This window comes from Chiloscyllium punctatum, chromosome 18, assembly GCF_047496795.1.
Source record: "Chiloscyllium punctatum isolate Juve2018m chromosome 18, sChiPun1.3, whole genome shotgun sequence".
Taxonomy (NCBI): Eukaryota; Metazoa; Chordata; class Chondrichthyes; order Orectolobiformes; family Hemiscylliidae; genus Chiloscyllium; species Chiloscyllium punctatum.
In genome coordinates, this window is record NC_092756.1 from 97813323 (window position 1) to 97837418 (window position 24096).

The following is a 24096-nucleotide window of genomic DNA, read 5'->3' on the forward strand; positions in this document are numbered from 1 at the left end:
GGATACTTTACAGGGTCTTGGAGCAGGATACTGCCTCAGCACAGCATTAGGAGAGGTCTGGCTAGATTTATGCTTAAGACTCTTGGAGTGGGATCTGAACACAGCACCTAACCAAGAGGCACAAAGCTGCCTTTTACACTGGAGCAGAAATGGAACATCCACTGGGGTTCTCATTAAATTGGATCGTAATTTACACGGAGTGATCTGGAGCACAGCCAGTCCGCAGAGACAGAGTGCCCTGTGTGTGTACAGTTATTAATCAGGATTAGAAGTTTCTCTGTGCAACCCCAAGTGATAATGTCAGGCTTAATGATGGTGTGCTCTCTGAGCGATTGGACAATTCTGTTGGAATTTCCACTGATAGCTATCAAATGAACAGACATGTTATGGATAAGGGGACTATCGGTAACTGACCACTAAGTGAAATTAGACTAAGGACTAGCTGTCAACATATGGCATGACATTTGTCTGTTCACTATGTTAAAGGGCTCACACTTTCATGTTCATGATGAACTTGTCCACAATGGCTCAGTGGCTGCCAATCTTTGCTCTGACGCAGGATGTTGTGTGTTCAAACTCCACGTCCAAGATTTTGGGACTAAGGGCCATTCAGCCTTTTGAGCCCCCTCTGCCATTCAGTAAGGTAATGGCTGACCCAATCCACTCGCTACCTTATCCTCACATCCCCCAATTCCATGGTACACAAAAAACTCTAACGCTCTCCAACTTGGAAATGCTCAGCGGCTGAACTTTAGGACAACGTGATATCCCGGTCTCATGAAAATCTAAGGTGAAGCCTGGCACGGACTGGAGGCAAATCCCGGTTGTGGACTTGAGCCACGTCCCAGCGCAAATTGGAGTCAAGTCCCGGTGCGGACTGGAGCCAAGTCCCGGTGCGGACTGGAGTCAAGTCCCGGTGTGGACTGGAGTCAAGGCCCATGTGGACTGGAGTCAAGTCCTGGTGCGGACTAGAGCCAAGGCCCGGTGTGAACCAGAGGCTAGGTACCGGTGCAGAATGTGGTGCTGGAAAAACGCAGCAGGCCAGGCAGCATCGGAGGAGGTATTTCTCCAGCTTCCTCATTTCCCCTCCCCCCACCTTATCTCAGTCCCAACTCCCGGATTCAGCACCGCCCTCTTGACCTGCAATCTTCTTCCCCATCTCTCCGCCCCCACCCCCTCTCCGGTCTATCACCCTCACCCTCACCTCCTTCCACCTATCGTATTCCAGCGCCCCTCCCCCAAATTCCCTCCCCCCTACCTTTTATCTCAGCCGCTTGGCACACCAGCCTCATTCCTGAAGAAGGGCTTATGCCTGAAATGTCAATTCTCCTGCTCCTCGGATGCTGCCTGACCTGCTGTGTTTTTCCAGCACCACATTTTTCAACTCTGGTCTCCAGCATCTGCAGTCCTCACTTTCTCCTAGGTACCGGTGCAGTCTGGGTTGGAAGTCTCTTGTTCTGAACCTTTTATTTCTGCAATGCTCGACTTTTTATTTCTTTATTTTCTATGATTTTGTCACTGGACAAACTCTGTCGAGGTACCTTCGTACCTAAGATGCCGCTGTAAGTGGCACTGCACTCATTTGTGTATATGTGACAATTAAGCTAATTCAACTCAATTCAATCTGTCACCAGAAGATTCACACCCTGAAAGCAGAGAGTCCCAAGCTGACAATCATCTGTTCTGGGAGTATTGAGGGAGTGCAGCACCAGTGGAAGCAAGACCTGTCAGATATACTAACTGGATTTCTGATTTTGTTAGCTACAGGGTCCAGCTGCGTGGGAATGGTTGCTCATTTGTTTAAAGGAGATCACCTCTGTTGTATCTCTGCCTGCAAGGGTTAGTACCAAGGAGTGCCATAGGTGGCACTGATATCTCAAAGCACCAGGGACTCGGGTCTGATTCCAGCCTTGGGTGACAGTCTGTATGGAGTTTGCACATTCTCCCTGTGTCCGTGTGGGTTTGCTCCGGTCTCCTCCCACAGTCCAAAGATGTGCAGGTTAGGGTGGATTGGCCATGGGAAATGCAGGATTGCAGAGTTAGGGTAAGGAGGTGAATCCGGGTGGGATGACCTTCAGAGAGTCGGTGTGGACCTGTTGGGCTGAATGGCCTTTTTCCAGACTATAGGGATTGTATTCTCTGGAGGTACCACCATTATCATGACATGATGACGTCTGAAAAACTGGAGGTTGTGAAGTAGTGAAACCCAACAGCAGGTCATAGAGTCATAGAGATGTAGAGTATGGGAACAGACTTTTCAATTCAACTCGTTCATGTCGATCAGATATCCTAACCTAATCTAGTCCCATTTGCCAGCAGTTGGCACATATCCCCTCTATTCATATCCCCATCCAGGTGCCTTTTAAATGTTATAATTGTACCAGCCTCCACCACTTCCTCTGGCAGCTCATTCCATACACGCACCACCCTCTGTGTGAAAAAGTTGCCCCTTAGGTCCCTTTTAAATCTTTCCCCTCTCACCCTAAACCTATGCCCTCTAGCTCTGGACATCCCCACCCCAGGGAAAGACTTTTTCTATTTATCCTATCCATGCCCCTCATAATTTTGTAAACCTCTATAAGGTTATCCCTCAGACTCCGACGCTCCAGGGAAAACAGCCCCAGCCTGTCCAACCTCTCCCTGTAGCTCAAACCTTCCAACCCTGGCAACATCCTTGTAAATCTTTCAAGTCCTTCTCCAAGTCTCTATGACAATGTCTATCTGTCAATGTAACCTGGAGCAAATCGCCAACATGCAGTAAACTGTATCTTACTAATTACAGGAGACTCTTTGAGTTAAACCAGAAAGTGGTTTGTACCCACCAACGTAGACAAACATGAATCTCATAAAGCTCGCAGCCCATGTTCAGGGAAGGCAAATGGCCTTAATTTCAAGGGGAATGGAGTATACAGGGCAGAGAGGCTTTACTGAAGTTATACAAGACACCAGTCAGACCACAGCAGGAATACCGTGGACAGTTTAGGTCCACTTGATGAAGGAATGGAATTTGTGCATTGGAATAGCCCACAGAAGAATCACTCAGCCGGTTTTCTCATGTGAAGAGATTGAGGAGGTTGGGTCTATTCTCGTTGGAGTCTCAGCAACCTTATTGAAACATCAGATTTCTGAGGGGTTTGACGGGGTAGATATTGAGAGGGTGTTTCTCCTTATGGGAGAGTCTAGGTCCAGAGGGGCACCATCTCAGGGTAAAGGGCTGTCTGTTTAAGACAGAGCTAAAGAGGAATTTCTTCTCTCATAAGGCAGTGAATCCGAGGAGTTCTTTACCCCAGAGAGCTGTTGGGGATGGGGTATATTCAAGGCTGAGTTAGACAGAATTTTAATTATTAGTGAAATAAGGGTTAAGGGGGTAAAGGCAGGAAAGTGGGAGTTGAGGTTTATCAGATCTCATTGGATGGTGAAGCAGACTCAATGGGCTGAATGGCCTGCTTTTACTCTTACCTGCCCTTATCTTATGGTGTAGGCAGGTGTTGGGGTTTCTTGTGCTGAGAGAAGATGATGGCAGAGCCTTGACTAGGGGCAGCCTCCCACACAGCTGGCCCTGTCTGTACATAAACCATTTCAGAGGAGTTAAACATGACAAATTTCAGGGGCATTTGCCAGAGGTGGGTATGAATTTTGCTTAACATTAAGTTTTCAAGCATGTTTAATCACTACTGAAAATGTGTTGCTGGAAAAGCGCAGCAGGTCAGGCAGCATCCAAGGAGCAGGAGAATCGACGTTTCGGGCATCAGCCCTTCCAGCAACACATTGTTCAGCTCTGATCTCCAGCATCTGCAGTCCTCACTTTCTCCTGTTTAATCACTCCCAGAGCATGTCACACGCAAGACAGATTACTAGTGTTTGGTTCTCCACTTTAAACTGGCTTCATGATCAAAAGCACTTTCAGACTGTGGGAATAGCCACTACAAAGTAAAGTGACTGATTTATTCTGTCAGGACTCCATCACGATCCACTTCATCTCAAACACTCCTTCCAGCAACAACAACACAGTCTGGGAGCAGAAAAATGTTTTTTTTGGCCACTTCAGACTTGTGTTAATAGTGTAGATGCAGGATTGGGGCAGTAATCTGATGGAGTGCTGGATTCATCTTGTAGGGGAGTGTTGAGGTAGATTTGCTTTCTGACCTCGCTATACAAAGACCGAGATCTCTGCAATGTCCCTCACTTCACAACTGACTGTGTTGGTTTTAGTAGGACATGTACTTCGAGCAAGAGGTCCCAGCCTTGGACAGGGCATGTAGAAACTAGGAGCAGGGATAGGCCATTCAGCCCTTTGAGTCTGCTAATGTGATCATCGCTCAACCTCAACACCATTTTCCTGCTTTCTCTCTGTGTCCCTCGATGCCTTGAATATCTGATAATGTATCAATCTCCTCCTTGAGTACACTCAGTGACCTAGCCTCCACAGTGGTAGGGAATTCCACAAATTAACTATGCTATGAAATGTTTCCTCATCTCAGTGCTAAATTGGCAGCATGGTGGCTCAGTGGTTAACACTGCTGCCTCACAGCGCCAGAGACCAAAGTTCGATTCCATCCTTGGGCGACTGTCTGTGTGGAGTTTGCACATTTTCCCCATGTCTGCATGGGTTTCCTCCAGTTTCCTCCCACAGTCCAAAGATGTGCAGGTTAGGGTGGATTGGTCATGGGAAATTGCCTTTGGTGTACAAGGATGCGGAGGCTAGGTGAGTTAGTTGTGGGCATGCAAGGTGATACAGAAAGGGTAGAAGAGTGGGTCTGGGTGGGCTGAATGGCCTGCTTCCACACTGTAGTGATTCTATAACTGAGAATGTGACCTTTTGTTCTAGACTCTACACAACCAGGGAAAACATTCTCCCTACATCCAGTCTGCCCAGACCGACTGGAATTTTAGAAGTTTCAATCAAATCCACTCTCATTTTTCTCAACTCCAGTGAATACGAGCCCAGCCAAAGCTCTCCCCATGGGGCAGTCCTTGTCATCTCCAATATCAGCCGAGTGAACCTCCTCTGCAAGACTGCAGACCCTATCTTAAGGAGGGAGACCTACAGGGAAGGTTCACAAGAATGTTTATCAGGGATCATAGAATCCCTACAGTGTGGAAGCAGGCCATTTGGCCAATACCAACCCCCCGAAGAGCATCCTCCCCGCCCCTATAACCCTGCATTTCCCATGGCTAACCCACCCAGCCTGCACATCCTGGGCCACTACTGGGCAACTTCCCATGGCCAATCCACCCCTACCCTGCACATCTTTGGACTGTGGGAGGAAACAGGAGCACCCAAAGGAAATCCATGCAGAGAATATGCAAACTCCACATCGACAGTTGCCTGAGGGTGGAGTCGAACCCAGGCCCCTGACGCTGCGAGACAGCAGTGCTAACTATTAAACCATCAGGCCTTCAGTTAACATGGAGATACTGGAGAAGCGAGGATTGTTTTGCTTGGAATTATGCATGAGGGTTAAGAAGAAATTTAATACTGCTCAAAAATTATAGGATTTTTAATGGAATGTTTAACACCATGGATAGGATCAAACTGTTCAGATGGAGGCCATTCAGCCCACTGCTCTTTGAAACAGCTATCCAATTCGGTCCACATCACTCTTTACAAGTCGGTACAGTCCCTGTCCCACTGTCAGCTGTGGGACCTTGATGGGCTGCCTCCTTTACTATCGTAACAGCAATGACTGGCTTTCAGAATAGGTGATTGCTGGAAAGTGCTGTCACTGAGATGTGTGACTCGACATGAATAAGTACTGTACAGGTTCGTGTTATTTAAGAGCAAAGTATTTGTTGCTTTGTTTGTTTGTTTGCACTGAACGAAGTTGTCTAGCTGTGTAACACATCACATACCTCTGTGTTTGGATTTGGCAGGTGAAATGAGCAAGCCTGATGTTGGACCCTGAAGGTGGTGCCTTCAGGGTTGTGTTAACCTATACCAGCACAGCTCTTTCATCGTCTGCACGCTGCTGGGTTGCAGAGATGACTGATGGCCTCTGATTGAACATCTATGTTTCTTGTGTCAGATCAGCATCACGTTTGGAGGAATTGCTCCTTCCAGTCTTCTGTTTGGAATCAGACTGTAACTGACCAACTTCACTTCAGTTGTGACCCGCCTAACTGAATGAAGGGGGAGAGAGAGAGAATGAAAGGCAGAGTGGTGAGAGAGATGACTTTGCTTTCTATTGTTTTTCTCCAGGCCAACAAAGTCTTAGAATCATACAGTACAGAAAAGGCCCTTTGGCCCATCAAGTCTATATTACTGACCTTGAATGTTAAGACCCTGCATGTGTCCACCTCTTTAAAGGTTGTGAGGTTTCCCACCTCAACTCCCCTCCCAGGCCGTGCATTCCCGAACCCCACCACCCTCTGGGTGAGAAATGTTTTCCTCAAATTCCCCCTCAACCTTCTGGCTTTCACTTCAAAATTATGCCCTCTTTTTAATTCATTTGAGGGATGTGGGTGTCCCATTACCCGTCCCTAGTTGCCCCTTGAGAAGGTGTTGGTGAGCTGCCTCCTTGAACTGCTGTGGTCCACCTGTCTGCCCTTGTTATTGCCCCTTCGATTAAAGGGGAACAGCTGGTTTCGATTCACCCTGTCCTTGCCCCTCATAATTTTACATCCCTCTCTCAGGTCTATCCCCACTTCCAAAACCTTCTCTGCTCCAGAGAAGTCAACCCGAGCTTATTCAGCCTCCTTTCCTCACTGAAAAATACTCCATCCCAGATTTCCCTGTCCCAGGCAGTTTGTGATAATTATGCAGACGAGAGAACAGGAGTAGAAATCTGGGGTAATGCTGGATGAACCTGATTGGAGATGTTGAGAGACCTGTGTGCAGGAGAGAGTCACGTTCTGGCTGTCCTGTACAAACACTGGCTGGCAGTTTGGAATGCAGAGTTGATGCTAACATTAAGGGTTCAATTCCTACACAGGCTGAAGAGATCATGAACACTCTGCCTTCTCAACACCTGAGGCATGGTGACCCTCAGGTTCAAACCACCATCAGTCATCTCTCTCTCCCTCAATAAAGGAGCATTCCTCTGGGAAATTCTATCATTACCTTACAAACACAGGCCCATCTCCCCAGTCTGAAACATTATTTGGATAGAAGTGGTGTGCAGGGATATGGGGAAAAGGCAGGAGATTTACACTTGGTAATAGAGCCAGTACAGTCTCAATCGGCCAAATAGCCTCATTCTGCACTGTAACAATTCAGTGATTAACTCTGTTTCTCTCTCTTCTCCAAAGCTGCTGGGCCTGCTCAGTATTTGTTTCAGATTTCCAGGATCTGCAGTCTTCTGCTTTACATTAAATTAATATTTAAAATAATAATTAAGAGAGCTTGATAATTTGTGAAGAGTTCTGAATGTTTGACATTCTCCAGAGCAGATAGCATCAATAACTGACCTGTGTCACTATCTATCGCACGTAGTTACACTGAGTCTACACACAGGAATAGGCCCTTCATCCCAACTACCGCATGTGATTACCATCCCAACCAATCAGCATGTTGTTCTAACCCTTCATATTTAAAACAAAATACTGCAGGTGCTGGGCACCCGAGATAAAAACAGAGAAGACTCCAGGATGTCAGGCAACATAGAACCATAGAATCACTACATTGTGGCCCAACAAGTCCACACCAACTCTCCAAAGAGTATCCCCCCAGACCCATTCCCCTACCTTATTACTCTGCATTTACCCCTGACTAATGCACCTAGTCTGCACATCCCTGGTCACTTTGCGCAATTTAGCACGGCCTATCCACCCTAACCTGCACATCTTTGGATTGTGAGAGGAAACCGATGAAGACATGGGGAGAATGTGCAAACTCCACACAGACAGACAGTCACCCGAGGGTGGGATCGAACCTGGGTCCCTGATGTTGTGGAGAGAGCAACACAGTTCAGATGAAGAGTCATACTGGACTCAAAATATTAACTCTGTTTCACTCTCCACAGATGCTGCCAGAACTGCTGAGTTTCTCCAGCACCTTCTGTCCCCTTTCCTTTTAACTCTTTTTCACCCATGTGTCCATCTAGCTCCCTGTATGTGTATCAACGCTGTTCACCTCAGCTGCTCATAGTGATAACGTGTTCCATGCTCTCATTCAGAAGGTCTCTCCTGAGCTCTCCTCATGGATTTATTTGAGACTCTCACTGGGCTCTGGGTCAGTTGGCTGGATGGCTGGTTTGCAATGCAGAGAAATACAAACAGCATGGGTTCAATTCCCACACTAGCTGAGGTTGCAATGAAGGACACTCCTTCTCAACCTTTCCCCTTCGTTAATTGTTTCACTCTCTCTAATGAGAGCACTCTATGGTGTGGTAAGACTATGGCGACTATACCTTTAGTTCACTGCACAATATCCACAAACCCGACCAACTAAATGTTAAACATGTCAATGAGTTAACCTTATAAACCTTAGCAGGCTAAAGGATGAAATTAATACAATATAGTCAGTGGGGACACGTATAAAAACATCAGTGCAGAGTCCAATCTTGTTGTGGTGTGGTATTTGCTGTCCAAGATCCTGAACTAACTCAATTGACATTATGGAGGTTTTCCCACATCAGGATGCTAGTTTCCCATTCGAGTGCAAACTCCATTGTGAGTGGGTTAAAGCTCATGATCTACATAAACAGGGAACAACGGTAGGCCACTCGGCCCTTTGAACCTCTTCTCTCATTGAATAAGATCACGGCTGATCTGATTTGAACCTCATCTCTACATTCCTTCAAATCCCCTGATAATCTTACATCCCTTGGTCAGCAAGAGTCTATCTCCCTCTGCCTTCAAAATATTTAGACTGCATAGACTGCCTTTCGTGGAAGGGATTCCAAAGACTCACAACCCTCTCTGAGAAAAATATGTTTCCCGATCTCTGTTTTAAATGAGTCCCCCCTCATTTTTAACCAAAACCCCTTGTCTTAGATTCTCCCACAAGAGGAAACATCTCCCCACATTCCCCTTGTCAAGTCCCCTCAGGATCTTATATGATTCATTTAACACACCTCTGACTCTTCTAAACTTCAGTAATTAAAGCTCTCAGGTTATTACCTTCATTTTGTGTCCACTCCTTAATATGTGCCAATGTTTCACAACTGATAGATATTAGTCAGCTTTTACCCCATCATCCTCACCCAACAAATGTTCTCTATCCTGGAGGCCTCCATTAAACCAGAACATTCACAAAGTTTTGGAAAAAAGAATTGAAAATTCTTTGATGAAAAAAAATTCTGATCAACAAGTCTCTGATAATATGGTTATACCCTTTGGTTCTTGATTTCTAGAGAAAATAGTTCCTCTGTTGAATCCCTAAATATACATCGATCAGGGAGTGCCTTAATTGTCCAAACTCAAGAAAATGCGAGCCATATTTATAACATGTTCCTGATTTGGCCCAGTTTATGGTAAACACTGAATAAAACACAGAGAGTAGTGGAGAAACTCAGCAGGTCTGGCAGCATCTGTACAAAGAGAAAAATGGAGTTAACATTTTGAGTCTGGCATGACTCTTCTTCAGAGGTAAAAGAAGCTGGAAAATGATATTTTTTACACTCATAACAGAGGAGGAAGTGGAGTGAGGGGAGCAGATGGCAAGGGAGCCCAGAAGAAAAGGCATAGGCAGCTATAATGGTGATAAAGGATTGATAGGGATGTAAAATAGGTGCAAATGTCAGCTACAAAAAAAGGTGAAAATGGATGAAAACGCAGACAGATGTTCACCTCTGTCCAAAGTTACAAAGTGGGATCCAGCTGGTTTGAGAGTAAGCAGTTGAATGACCTGGATCCCAGGTCTGGAAGCTGTCAGAATGCACGTACAAGGAGACTCCGAATATGAATTGGGAGGAAGTTTAGTCTCTTTATTTAGAAAAGACCCGGGGAGAGATGTGAGCCTGTCAGAAATCTATCAAATCACAGAGCTCAAAGAGGGTTCACTGAAAGCTTAAGGCCATGAATGGAAGATGGCCTCTCATAAACTGAATAGGGAATTCAGGAGAGCTCACTTTATCCAGAGAGTGGTGAGATGACAGGAGAGAGATTTTAAAAAAGACACAAGGGGCATATATTTTACACAGAGGGTCGTTCTTGTGTGGAATGAACTTCCAGAAGATGTGGATACAATTACAGTGTTTAAAAGACATGTGGATAAATATTTGAATAGGAAAGGTTTGGAGGGATATGAGCCAGGAGCAAGCAGGTGGGACTAGCTTAGTTTGGGAACTTGGTCAGCGTGGACTGGTTGGACACAAGGGTTTGTTTCCATGCTGGATAACTCTGACTATGACCCTGTGTGAAATCTGCTATCACAGGGAGTGGGTGTTGTAAACAAGGAGAATCGGGATAAACACAGGAGGAAGAAACAAGTAGGTGGATAGAGGGATGACGGTGAGATGAAGAGAGTGGGAAGAGGTTCATAAAGAACAGCTATACAGTCCCAGTTGGGGTGAATTTCTGTGTGCTACCTTTGGTGCCTGTTTCAGATTCTCAGACAGACTGTCAGCTGCTTTAGCATTACTCAGTCAACACCTAAGAATCAATTTTCAAATAAAATCTGATGTATTATCACTTTTTAAAGGATCACATAGAATGTTTGGATCATTACATTGTAAATCCAAGAAAGAGTTTGTCACTACCACATTATATCAACAAATACATGTTGAAGTCATGCCCCTTCCTTACTATCTGCAATGTGCACGTGTTATGAAACCAATATGGAGGAGCAGCATGACTCCTTCAGCTCTGTCAGGGGCATTTTGAGATGCAGCGTCCTGTAAGTTAAGCCCATAATTCAATATGGCAATACAACAGGGGCTCCTTTATTTCTGGAATTAGGAGGCTGCAAAGTCTGGTTGATGGAAGGTAGTGAGAAAGAGCCACTATGCACACATTCCAATCTGATGGAACAGCATGGGCCCTTCCACATGGCAGGGAGTTTTCAAACCATTGGGCTTAGTCTACAATGTGAAATGATTTGTCACTGACAACTCCAACATCTCTGATAGGCAGAAGATCATCACTCCAGTTTTAGACTCCACTCCATGTAGTCAGATGAAACTGAAAGGCAAGGGTCTCATTCTAGGGACTTTGGGAAGCCAATGTGTTGAAAGTGACAAGTACAGTTTTGTTTTCCCCACTCAGCTTGGGCCAGAACATCATATATCCGAACTCCATAACCCTTGGTCCCTTTACCCAACAAGAATTATCAATTTCAGTTTAATTAACCTGCAACATATTTTTACAAAAAGCTTCATTCATGAGATGAGGGCTTTACTGGCTAGACCAGCATTTATTACCCAGATGGCAGTTAAGAGTCAGCTACATTGATATATGATTTGATTTGATTTATTATTGTCACATGTACTAAAGTACAGTGAAAAGGTTTGTTTTGAATGCATTACAGGCAGTTCGTAACATATAACGATCATAGGGTGATAGAACACAGCGAGGAATACCAAGTTACAGATGCAGAGAAGGTGCACAGGGAGCAAGATTAGCATTAGGTTGAAGTTAGAGAAGTCCATTCATCAGTTTAATACCAATGGGAAAGAAGCTGTTCTTGAATCTGTTGGTTTGTGTGTTATACTCAGAGCTGGGTATTCATATAATCTTCAGACCTGCAAGTAGATTTGAGAGAACATTATTAGTATCTATTACAGATTTAGAATTGAAGGCTAAAAGTGCGGAACATTTGCAAGAAATGTGAGAATAAGAGTCACCCAGTGTTGGTACCACATTGATATGTGGGTCTGGAGTCACATGTAGGCCAGACTCGGTAAGGATAGCAGATTCCTTCCCTGAAGGACATTTGTGAACCAGGTGGGTTTTTCCAACAACAGTTTCATGATCATCATTAGAATCTAAATTGCAGCTTCTTTTGTAACTGAAGTCAAATTCCACTACCTGCTATGGTAGGATTCAAACCTGGTTCACCTGGGTCTCTGGATTAATTGCAATAATATTGCAAGTTCCAATCATTCCTTTTAAAAGCATTCAGTGAGCTCTGTTTGCAAGTTATTATCAGATCTGATTCCATATCATCCTTTCAGGCAGTACCCTGTAGGCCCTAGCATTTACCTATCATCTTAAATCTTTGTCCTCTGCTTAATGATCTTCATGTCAGTGGAAATCCATCAAAAACTCATCATAACTTTGAACATTTTGACTGCATCACCCATTAACCTTCCCTGCTCTGGGGAGAACAATCTGTTTCGCCAGTCTCTCCACAGAACTAAAGTCCTTCATCCCTCGAGAATGGGTTTAATAGCCTGGAAATAGATTCAAATTACAGGAAAGAGGCGTCAAGTGCTAAATAGTATTCAAAGGCCATCTCCATCAGGTTGTGAAAAGGCATCAGAAAGACAAGGCAATGAGTCAGATGTAACTTCAAAGTGCAAAGTAAACAGTTTATGGACAGGTCAACCAAGCAGAATAATTGGACAAACTATTGAGGTGTGAAGTTACTGTTCGAGCTCGAGAATTACTTAATCTTCCTCCCAGATAATTTTTAATGTTAGGACCACCATGGTAGGGATAAAAACAGAAAGTGCGAGAGAAACTCAGTAAGTCTGACATCTGTTGGTCGGGGAGGGGGGGCGCGGGGGGGGGGGGGGGGGTGGGGGGGGTGGGGTGGTGGGGTCTGGTGTGAGGTGGAGGGGAGACAGAGAGACAGAATCAAGTATGTTATGACTCTTCCTCAGAATTGTAATCCCATGGTAGGGTGTTCAATAGGGGAGTGTGTGTGTGTGTGTTTGAAAACAGAAAGTGAATGAGGAACAGATGCTATGAGTGTCACAGTGTGTGTGAATCTGTGTGTGTGTGAGACAGTGTGTATGACTCTGCATCTGTGTGTGAGAAACAGTATATGTGACTGTGTGTATGTGTAAGACTGTGTGTGAGACAGAGTTCGTGTGTGACTGTGTCTGTGTGTGAGACAGTGTATGTTACTTTATATGTGTGTGAGTTTGGGGGTCTTCAGAGAGGGTATATTTCATATTTATGTGTGTACACAGTTTGTGTATGAAAGGATAGAGTGTGTGTCAGTGTGTGTGGGTAAGGGATTGGATGGGGATAGAGTGTGTGTCAGTGTGTGTGGGTAAGGGATTGGATGGGGATAGAGTGTGTGTCAGTGTGTGAGGGTAAGGGATTGGATGGGGATAGACTGTGTGTCAGTGTGTGAGGGTAAGGGATTGGATGGGGATAGACTGTGTGTCAGTGTGTAAGGGTAAGGGATTGGATGGGGATAGACTGTGTGTCAGTGTGTGAGGGTAAGGGATTGGATGGGGATAGAGTGTGTGTCAGTGTGTGAGGGTAAGGGATTGGATGGGGATAGAGTGTGTGGAAGAATGAAAGGCTGAAGTGTGTCTGTGTAAGTTGGCAACAACTCAGAGGAGTGTGGTATGGAAATGTGAAGAGGGCGATGGGGAGACATCAGGCTTTGCTCTCATTCTAAACATGGCCTTGGTACTCTAACCTGCTGTTCCATTGGGCCAATAGCTGCAAGTGTTCAATATATCTTGTTAAACTAATCAAAATAAACCACCAACAAAGTAGTACTTGGTACAGGATGAAGTGCCGGGAGACCTTAAATGGATTATATCTTCATTAAGGGAACTGTAGAGCTGCTTCACATTACGAGTGCAATCTAAAGCATTTGAGTGCAGTGTTCGTACTAATCTCGAGTGCAGTTATTTTACCTGTTTTCACATGAAACAAACCATTACCTTCTAATTAGTTGACATTCAATTCTGTCCAAACCCCATTTACTTTTGAAAATAGTGTTTTCAGAATATCACAAGCACCCCCACCTCACCTGTCCCTCCATATCCAGCTGAATGCCCAGATATCGATCTCAGTGTGAGAGTGAACGGGGGGGGGGATATAGTACAGGAGCTGCACTGATCGGTGTCACACAATGACAAGAGGCCAAGGATTGAAAGAGAAGAGGGTGAGCAGAGGGGAGAGAATGAGAATGTCCTGGCTGGCCAAGGGGAGTGTGATCGGGTTGATATTTAGGGAGTGAGGAGATCCTGGGAAAGAGGTGTGTGTGTGTGTGTGTGTGTGTGTGTGTGTGTGTGTGTGTGTGTGTGTGTGTGTGTGTGTGTGTGTGTGTGTGTGTGTGTGTGTGTGTGTGTACATCTGTCTCTGTGTGTGTGCATATATCTGTGTGTGTCTGTGTTTGTGTGTGTGTGTACTTCTGTCTGTGTGTGTGTATGTATCTGTGTGTGTGCATGTCTGTGTGTATTTGTGTGTGTACATCTGTGTATGTGTGTTTCTGTGCATGTGTGTGAGAGGACAGGGTTCAGATTGGACACAACTTCTGTGTTTACACAAGAATGGAGTCTTTGTGCATCAGTATGTGAAGGCCGAGTGAGGGAGCACAAATTTGATAAAATGAAGGGAAGGGTAGTGAAGGGGCCAGTGGAATTGTGAGGGAGGTGGGCAGAGAGATTTCTAAACTCCTTCTGTTTGTGAGTCTGAATGCTGTTTATTGATTCCCTCAGTGTGTGTTCCTTTGCTTTGTGTAGGTATGAGGATCCTGGTCAATCTGTTACTGGACACTCTCCCGATGCTTGGCAATGTCCTGCTGCTTTGCTTCTTTGTATTTTTTATATTTGGAATCATCGGTGTGCAGCTGTGGGCCGGTCTCCTGAGGAACCGCTGCTTCCTGGAAGAGAACCTGACGTTGTGAGTGTTTGGAGGATTTAGCTGCAAGGTTGCGTACCCTACGTGTAGGTTGTACTGGAGTGCCCACTGGAGACTGCGCCAGCACCAAGAGGTGGAATTAGTAACGGGAATCGGTGTCAAGTCAGAATCACGCAATCCTTTCACAGCCACACACGAATCAACATCGGCACTCTCTTTACCTCCATCTCTCTGTCCCACTCTCTCCATCTGTCTGTCTCTCCCTCTCTCTGTGCCAGTCTGTCCATCTGTCTGTCTGTCTCTCCCTCTCTCTGTCCTACTCTCTCCAGTCTGTCTATCTCTCTGTCTCACTCTCTCCATCTGTCTGTCTCTCCCTCTCTCTGTCCCACTCTCTCCATCTGTCTCTCTCTCCCTCTCTGTCTCACTCTCTCCATCTGTCTGTCTCTCCCTCTCTCTGTCCCACTCTCTCCATCTGTCTCTCTCTCCCTCTCTCTGTCCCACTCTCTCCATCTGTCTGTCTCTCCCTCTCTCTCTGTTATGCATGCATTAACCATTTGCCTGACTCTATCCCTTTCTGCCTCTTTGTCTCTCTTTGTTTTTGCTGGTGTTTCTCCATCTCTCTCTCTCTCTCTGTCTGTCTGCCTCTGTCTTAGTTTGTCTTCGCCTGTTTGTCTTTCTCTCTCTGTCTTTCTATCTGCCTGTTTGCCTCTGTCTCTCTTTATTTTCCCTGTATGTACCTTTCTCTCCTGTGTCTCTGCCAATCTCTGCATTTGTTACTTCTGTTTCTAAGTCTCCATCTATTTTCTGCTCTACTTCTGCAATTCCTTCAGTTTGTCCGCTTAATTGCCTATGCTCTGTAACTTTATATCTGTCTGTGTGTCTGTGACTTTATATCTGTCTGTGTGTCTGTCTCCCTCTGTTCCTCTCATTCTCTCTCTAACATGAAACAAAGAACTGCAGATAGTGAAAATCCAAAGCAAGATAGAAATTGCTGGAGAACCTCAGCAGGTCAGAAGCATCTGTGGAGAGAGAAAGCAGATTAAAGGATTACAGTGAACCTTCTTCAGATGCTGTCACAATTGTTGAATTTCTCCAGAATGTTCTGTTTTCTCTCACTTTCTCTCTCTCTGTCTCTCTCTCTCTCTCTATCGTTTTTTTATTGTTCTGAAGCAGTCACACCAGATTCAAAGCAGTAACCGTTTCTCTCTGCAGGTACTGCTCTAGTTTCTCCAGCATTTTCTGTTTGTTCAGATCTTTAGCATCTGCAGTATTTCGCTTTTATTCTGTTTTCCATAGAGTCCCAAAAGGATCAAGGCTGTCCACACTGACCTTCCAAAGAGCATCCCACCCAGACCCACCACCCCTGTAACCTATATGTCCCTGGCCAATCCACCTGACCTGCATATCTTTGGAATGTGGGAGGAAACCAGAGCACCTGGAGGAAACCAATGCAGAGAGAATGTGCAAAATCCACACAGACAGTCATCCAAGGCTGGAATCAAACCTGGGTCTCTACCACTGTGAGACAGCAGTGCTAACCATTGAGCCACTGTCTATAACTCGCCAACCATTTTCTGCCTGTCCTCCTGTAACTCCTTCACTATTCTGTCTGCCTATGCTTTCTGTTACTCTGTCTTTCTCTCTGTCTTTCTCCCTCTGTCTCACTTTATTCTGTCTGTCTGTCTCTCTCTCTCTTCCTCTCTGTTTCTCTGTCTCTCTCCTGTTTTTCTCTCACTGTGTCTGTGTCTTTGTGTGACTGCCTCTCTGTGTGACTCTTTCTTTCTCTCTCTCTGTGAATTTCTCTGTCTGTGTCTCCGTATATTTCCCCGTATCTGTGTTTCTCTCTCTTTTCTCTGTCTCTATCTCTCTCCCTCTCTCTGTGTTTTTGTGTGTTCCTCTCTGTCTGTGTTTCTGTATCTCTCTCCCTGTCTCTGTTTTTCTCTCTCTTCTCTCTGCCTCACCCTCTGTCTGTGTCTCTGTGTGTGCCTCTCTATATCTCTCCCTGTCTCTGTTTTTCTCTCTTCTCTGTCTCTCTCTCTCTCTCTCTCTCTATGTCTCTGTCTTTCTGTCTGTCTCTGCCCTGATTCACTTTCAGCTCTCACAGTCTGGGGCTGCCCAGATTCCTGTTGGGAGTACAGGACCTTGGACTTGTGTTATCTCTCTAGCCTGTGTGAGTATTGCTGAGTACTGCAGTCACTGCCAGCTATACAGCCAGCGTGGAGAGCTCTGTCCATGGTCCTGCAGAGTAACTGCAGATGAAACAAGTTAACAAAACAAATCCTCGAGCTGTGTTTAATAACGTTCAACGTGTAGTATGTCTGAAGTGGCAGTTCAGTTCATGTTAACAGAACTGAGAGGGACATAATCAGGCGACTGATTGTCAGGGTTGATCTTCCTTGGTTTTTTCCTTGGTGAGATCGGAGCAGTAAGTTCTTGCTCATGTGTCAGTGTTGAAAGAGAGCGCATTCAGCAGGATCCCAGCATTGCAGCTCACCTTCCTGGCTCTGAGATTCCTGCTGCTGACACTGAGTCTGATGGAATTTAACAGCTTCCCCGTCAGTCAGAGCTAGGGAACTGGCATTCCGCTAACCCCAACGCCTGAACTGCACAAATGCTGTGTCATTTGCAATTGTAATTTATTCATCTTGCCAGGGCATGCTAAGGGGCTTCATGTACTCACTGGCTCACTGTTGGAACATTGCCAGCTGCTTAGACTATTATTCTACCTGCAAATAATTCAAAGGATGGAGTCTCACTCTCAGGTGTGGAACTAAATGATAGAAACCCAGGAAAATGTACAATCGATATTCCTCTGGTTCTTGGTCCTCTCGACTTCTTCAGCAGGTGGGAGAAGGAGACAAATGGTTCAGTGGCTAGTGCCCTCACGTCCAGACGAGACTTTTGTGGTTTGAGTCTCATTCTAGAGACCTCATGACCCAGGCTGACACTGACACTGCAGTACTGAGGGAGTGTTGGATGGTCAGTACTGAGGGAGTATTGGACGGTCAGTACTGTAGGAGTGTTGGATGGTCAGTACTGAGGGAGTGTTGGATGGTCAGTACTGAGGGAGTGTTGGCCGGTCAGTACTGAGGGAGTGTTGGATGGTCAGTACTGAGGGAGTGTTGGATGGTCAGTACTGAGGGAGTGTTGGCCGGTCAGTACTGAGGGAATGTTGGAGGGTCAGTACTGAGGGAGTGTTGGACGGTCAGTACTGGGTGAGTGTTGCACAGTCAGTACTGAGGGAGTGTTGCACAGTCAGTACTGAGGGAGTGTTGGAGGGTCAGTACTGAGGGAGTGTTGGACGGTCAGTACTGAGGGAGTGTTGCACAGTTAGTACTGAGGGAGTGTTGGCCGGTCAGTACTGAGGGAGTGTTGGAGGGTCAGTACTGAGGGAGTGTTGGCCGGTCAGTACTGGGTGAGTGTTGGACGGTCAGTACTGGGTGAGTGTTGCACAGTCAGTACTGAGGGAGTGTTGCACAGTCAGTACTGAGGGAGTGTTGGAGGGTCAGTACTGTGGGAGTGTTGGACGGTCAGTACTGAGGGAGTGTTGCACAGTTAGTACTGAGGGAGTGTTGGCCGGTCAGTACTGAGGGAGTGTTGGAGGGTCAGTACTGAGGGAGTGTTGGATGGTCAGTACTGAGGGAGTATTGGACGGTCAGTACTGAGGGAGTGTTGGATGGTCAGTACTGAGGGAGTATTGGACGGTCAGTACTGAGGGAGTGTTGCACAGTTAGTACTGAGGGAGTGTTGGACGGTCAGTACTGAGGGAGTGTTGGAGGGTCAGTACTGAGGGAGTGTTGGATGGTCAGTACTGAGGGAGTATTGGACGGTCAGTACTGAGGGAGTGTTGGACGGTCAGTACTGAGGGAGTGTTGGACGGTCAGTACTGAGGGAGTGTTGGAGGGTCAGTACTGAGGGAGTGTTGGATGGTCAGTACTGAGGGAGTGTTGGACGGTCAGTACTGAGGGAGTGTTGGACGGTCAGTACTGAGGGAGTGTTGGACGGTCAGTACTGAGGGAGTGTTGGAGGGTCAGTACTGAGGGAGTGTTGGATGGTCAGTACTGAGGGAGTATTGGACGGTCAGTACTGAGGGAGTGTTGGACGGTCAGTACTGAGGGAGTGTTGGACGGTCAGTACTGAGGGAGTGTTGGAGGGTCAGTACTGAGGGAGTGTTGGAGGGTCAGTACTGAGGGAGTGTTGGATGGTCAGTACTGAGGGAGTGTTGGACGGTCAGTACTGAGGGAGTGTTGGACGGTCAGTACTGAGGGAGTGTTGGATGGTCAGTACTGAGGGATTGTTGCACTGTTGGAGGGTCAGTGCTGAGAGTGTGCCGCACCTTCGGACAGTCTGTACTGAGGGAGTGCCGCACTGTCAGAGGGTCAGTGCTGAGGGAGTGCCGCACTGTCGGAAGGTCAGTGCTGAGGAAGTGCCGCACTGTCGGAGGGTCAGTGCTGAGGGAGTGCCGCACTGTCAGAGGGTCAGTGCTGAGGGAGTGCTGCTCTGTCGGAGGGTCAGTACTGAGGGAGTGCTGCTCTGTCGGAGGGTCAGTGCTGAGGGAGTGCCGCACTGTCGGAGGATCAATACTGAGGGAGTGCCGCACTGTCAGAGGGCCAGTGCTGAGAGAGTGCTGCACTGTCTGAGGGTCAGTGCTGAGGGAGTGCCGCACTGTCAGACGGTCAGTGCTGAGGGAGTGCCGCACTGTCGGAGGGTCAGTGCTGAGGGAGTGCCGCACTGTCGGAGGGTCAGTGCTGAGGGAGTGCCGCAGTGTCAGAGGGTCATACTGAGGGAGTGCCGCACTGTCGGAGGGTCAGTGCTGAGGGAGTGCCGCATTGTCAGAGGGTCAGTGCTGAGAGGGTGCCGCACTGTCGGAGGGTCAGTGCTGAGGGAATGCCTCCCTGTCAGAGAGTCAGTGCAGAGGGAGTGCCGCACTGTCGGAGGGTCAGTGCTGAGGGAGTGCCGCATTGTCAGAGGGTCAGTGCTGAGGGAGTGCCGCACTGTCGGAGGGTCAGTGCTGAGGGAGTGTTGGAAGGTCAGTACTGTGGGAGTGTTGGACGGTCAGTACTGAGGGAGTGTTGGCCGGTCAGTACTGTGGGAGTGTTGGATGGTCAGTACTGAGGGAGTGTTGGCCGGTCAGTACTGTGGGAGTGTTGGATGGTCAGTACTGAGGGAGTGTTGGATGGTCAGTACTGGGTGAGTGTTGGACGGTCAGTACTGGGTGAGTGTTGGACTGTCAGTACTGAGGGAGTGTTGGAGGGTCAGTACTGAGGGAGTGTTGGATGGTCAGTACTGAGGGAGTATTGGACGGTCAGTACTGAGGTAGTGTTGGACGGTCAGTACTGAGGGAGTGTTGGATGGTCAGTACTGTGGGAGTGTTGGACGGTCAGTACTGAGGGAGTATTGGACGGTCAGTACTGAGGGAGTGTTGGATGGTCAGTACTGAGGGAGTGTTGGATGGTCAGTACTGAGGGATTGTTGCACTGTTGGAGGGTCAGTGCTGAGGGAGTGCCGCACTGTCAGACGGTCAGTGCTGAGGGAGTGCCGCACTGTCGGAGGGTCAGTGCTGAGGGAGTGCCGCACTGTCGGAGGGTCAGTGCTGAGGGAGTGCCGCAGTGTCAGAGGGTCATACTGAGGGAGTGCCGCACTGTCGGAGGGTCAGTGCTGAGGGAGTGCCGCATTGTCAGAGGGTCAGTGCTGAGAGGGTGCCGCACTGTCGGAGGGTCAGTGCTGAGGGAATGCCTCCCTGTCAGAGAGTCAGTGCAGAGGGAGTGCCGCACTGTCGGAGGGTCAGTGCTGAGGGAGTGCCGCATTGTCAGAGGGTCAGTGCTGAGGGAGTGCCGCACTGTCGGAGGGTCAGTGCTGAGGGAGTGTTGGAAGGTCAGTACTGTGGGAGTGTTGGACGGTCAGTACTGAGGGAGTGTTGGCCGGTCAGTACTGTGGGAGTGTTGGATGGTCAGTACTGAGGGAGTGTTGGCCGGTCAGTACTGTGGGAGTGTTGGATGGTCAGTACTGAGGGAGTGTTGGATGGTCAGTACTGGGTGAGTGTTGGACGGTCAGTACTGGGTGAGTGTTGGACTGTCAGTACTGAGGGAGTGTTGGAGGGTCAGTACTGAGGGAGTGTTGGATGGTCAGTACTGAGGGAGTATTGGACGGTCAGTACTGAGGTAGTGTTGGACGGTCAGTACTGAGGGAGTGTTGGATGGTCAGTACTGTGGGAGTGTTGGACGGTCAGTACTGAGGGAGTATTGGACGGTCAGTACTGAGGGAGTGTTGGATGGTCAGTACTGAGGGAGTGTTGGATGGTCAGTACTGAGGGATTGTTGCACTGTTGGAGGGTCAGTGCTGAGGGAGTGCCGCACTGTCGGAGGGTCAGTGCTGATGGAGTGCCGCACTGTCGGAGGGTCAGTGCTGAGGGAGTGCCGCAGTGTCAGAGGGTCATACTGAGGGAGTGCCGCACTGTCGGAGGGTCAGTGCTGAGGGAGTGCCGCATTGTCAGAGGGTCAGTGCTGAGAGGGTGCCGCACTGTCGGAGGGTCAGTGCTGAGGGAATGCCTCCCTGTCAGAGAGTCAGTGCAGAGGGAGTGCCGCACTGTCGGAGGGTCAGTGCTGAGGGAGTGCCGCATTGCCAGAGGGTCAGTGCTGAGGGAGTGCCGCACTGTCGGAGGGTCAGTGCTGAGGGAGTGCCACACTGTCGGAGGGTCAGTACTGAGGGTGTGCTGCTCTGTCAGAGGATCAGTGCTGAGGGAGTGCTGCTCTGTCAGAGGGTCAGTGCTGAGGGAGTGCCGCACTATTGGAGGGTCAGTGCAGAGGGAGTGCCACACTGTTGGGGATGTTATCTTGGGATGAGGCCTTATCCCATGACCCTCTCTGTTGGACATAAAAGATTCAGTGTCAGTATTTTGCAGAACTGTTTTAAACTGTACAGGATAGAATGATGATTAAGTATGCAATATAAGATAATTCTCTAATATAAAGTGTTGCTTCCCCTTGACATTGGTGTTTTTGTAAATTGCCCTGAGTTCAAGGTGAAACCCTTCAACAAGAATGTGCCTTTTTACAGCAAAACTCAGTTCCTGCCTGACCCGATGACAGCTATGATGGCTGTTTCCCACTGACAAATCTCTCTTGGGCCTCCTGTGTCTACCTCCTCTCTCCCAAGGCACTGTCAATTCCACAAGAAGGCAGGCAGAGGTATTCTTACTGTGTCTCTGTTTGCTAACAGGTACAATGGCCTCTCTCTGCCTCAGTACTATCATCCGGAGAAAGATGACGAAACCCCCTTTATCTGCTCTCTGTCCGGGGACAATGGGATCATGGGCTGCCATGAGATACCAGCCTTGAGGGACAATGGGCATGAGTGTTGCTTGGACAAGGATGACTATTACTATTACGCTGCTCTGGGGCAGGAGCTCAATGTCACCGGGGGCTGTGTCAATTGGAATCGTTATTACACAGTGTGTCAGACTGGGGACAGGAACCCTCACAAAGGTGCCATCAACTTTGACAACATTGGCTATGCATGGATTGTGATCTTTCAGGTATGTGTTTACTGTCTGACCTGAGTCCTGTCATAAATCCCTCATGTCAATGACCGCCCAATGGTTAGAGTTCACCTCCAATGTTGCTGGTTTATAATGTCACTGATAGTTATTTAAAGACGAGGTGGTGGGGGCTGGTGCAATGACAACATTTAAAAGGCATCTGGATGGGTATATGAATAGGGAGGATATAGTGGGATATGGGCCAAGTGCTGGCAAATGGAACTAGATTGATTTAGGATATCTGGTCGGCATGAAGGGTCTGTTTCCATGCTGAATGGTTCTACAACAACTAAGTCTCAACCTTCCCTCAATTAGAGCATACAGCACAGAAGAGACCCTTTGGCCCATTGATTCTGTTCTGTCCTATCTAAACTAATCCTACTTTCCAGCGCTTGGCCCAAAGCCTTGAATATAATGACATTTCAAGTGCTCATCCAAGTATCTTTTTATAAAAAATTGAAGGACTTTCTATTGAAACCATAATACCTGATAGCTCAATGTTCAACAGACTGCTTCTTTGATACTTGAGGGAGATCATCCTGCTCCAGTCAGACAGAAATAAAGTGACAATAAATGATATTCTATTCTATAAGAGATTTATGTTCAGAAGCAACATGAGTAACAAAATATGATGGATGGAGCAGGTTTGGGAGGACCAGCTAATTCTGGACCAATGATCCTCCGAGCTCCCCCCCCGAATGGGTATTTCCCAAAGCTATAACCCATACCATATGGAACATTCACCCTTCATCTTTGGAGGTATCTGGACATCTCTTCAGTTATTTTTCTTCATCTTTTCATGAGGTGTGGGCATTTCTGGCACTACCAACATTTGTTGCCCATCTCTGATCGTCCTTCGAATTCAGTGGCTTGCTGAGGTAATTTCAGAAGTTATTCAAAAGTCAACCATACCGCTGTGGGTGTGGAGCCGCATGTAGGCCAGACCAAACTATACAGAAGCAGAATTAGGCTATTTGGCCAATTGAGTCTGCACTGCCATTCAATCACGGCTGAAATGTTTCTCAGTCCCAATCTCCTGCCTTCTCTTTTGATCTGTTACTAATTAGGAACCTATCTCTGTCTTGAACACACTCAATGACTTGGTCACCACAGCCCTCTGCAGCAAGGAGTTCCATTGATTCACCAACCTCTGACTGAAAAAGTTCCTCCTCAACTTGGTTCTACAGAGTTGTCCCTTCACTCTGAGGCTGTGCCCTCGGGTCCTAGTCTCTCCTGCTTGTCCACATCTATCTCAGTATTCTGTAAGTTTCAATCAAATCCCCCCTCATCCTTCTAAATTCAATTGAGTAGAGACCCAGAGTCCTCACCTGCCCCAAATATGACAAGCCCTTCATCCCCGGGATCATTGTTGTGAACTTTCACTGTACGCCCGATAACATCAGCAAATTTCCTTCCCTAAGGAGATTAATGAACCAGGTGTTTTTTTAACCACAAATGATGTTGGTTGCTGTAGTCACCATCCCTGAGATTTAATAATTGAATTCATGTTTTATCATTTCCCGCAGTGGGAATTGAACTTGTATGTACAACCAAGTGAATTAAATGCAGAAATAGTCATTCTAACTGGTCTACCATTCAGTAAGATCACTCCTGATTCGTTTGTGTTTTGAATTATGTGTTCCCTGATAACCATTGATTTCCTGTTGAAGAAGAATCATTCCACCTTCACCTTGGACATAACCAATAACCCTGCTTTCGTAACTCACAAAATGCTCAAAGAGAGAAAATCATTTTCCTCTGCCCTAACAGGGTGACCTCTGACTTTTTTCAGAGACGACTCAACGTCCCCAGACTATCCAATTCCTGCTGACCCTCTGGAGTATTTGTCCTCTGACAGGACCACTATACTCAGTCTTCCCCATCTCAATTCATAGAATCTCTACAATAGA

At 47.1% G+C, this 24096-nt stretch overlaps 1 protein-coding gene across 3 annotated transcripts in view; it reads left to right on the forward strand.

Annotated features, from left to right (window-relative positions):
• Positions 1–24096, forward strand: part of cacna1ia (calcium voltage-gated channel subunit alpha1 Ia) — a 447558-nt gene that overhangs the window by 285594 nt on the left and 137868 nt on the right. For all 3 annotated transcript variants that reach the window (XM_072588890.1, XM_072588891.1, XM_072588893.1), the window contains 2 exons: positions 14532–14691; positions 21868–22183. In XM_072588890.1, coding sequence (XP_072444991.1) covers positions 14532–14691; positions 21868–22183 — 476 coding nt within the window. The remainder of the gene's footprint in view (positions 1–14531; positions 14692–21867; positions 22184–24096) is intronic.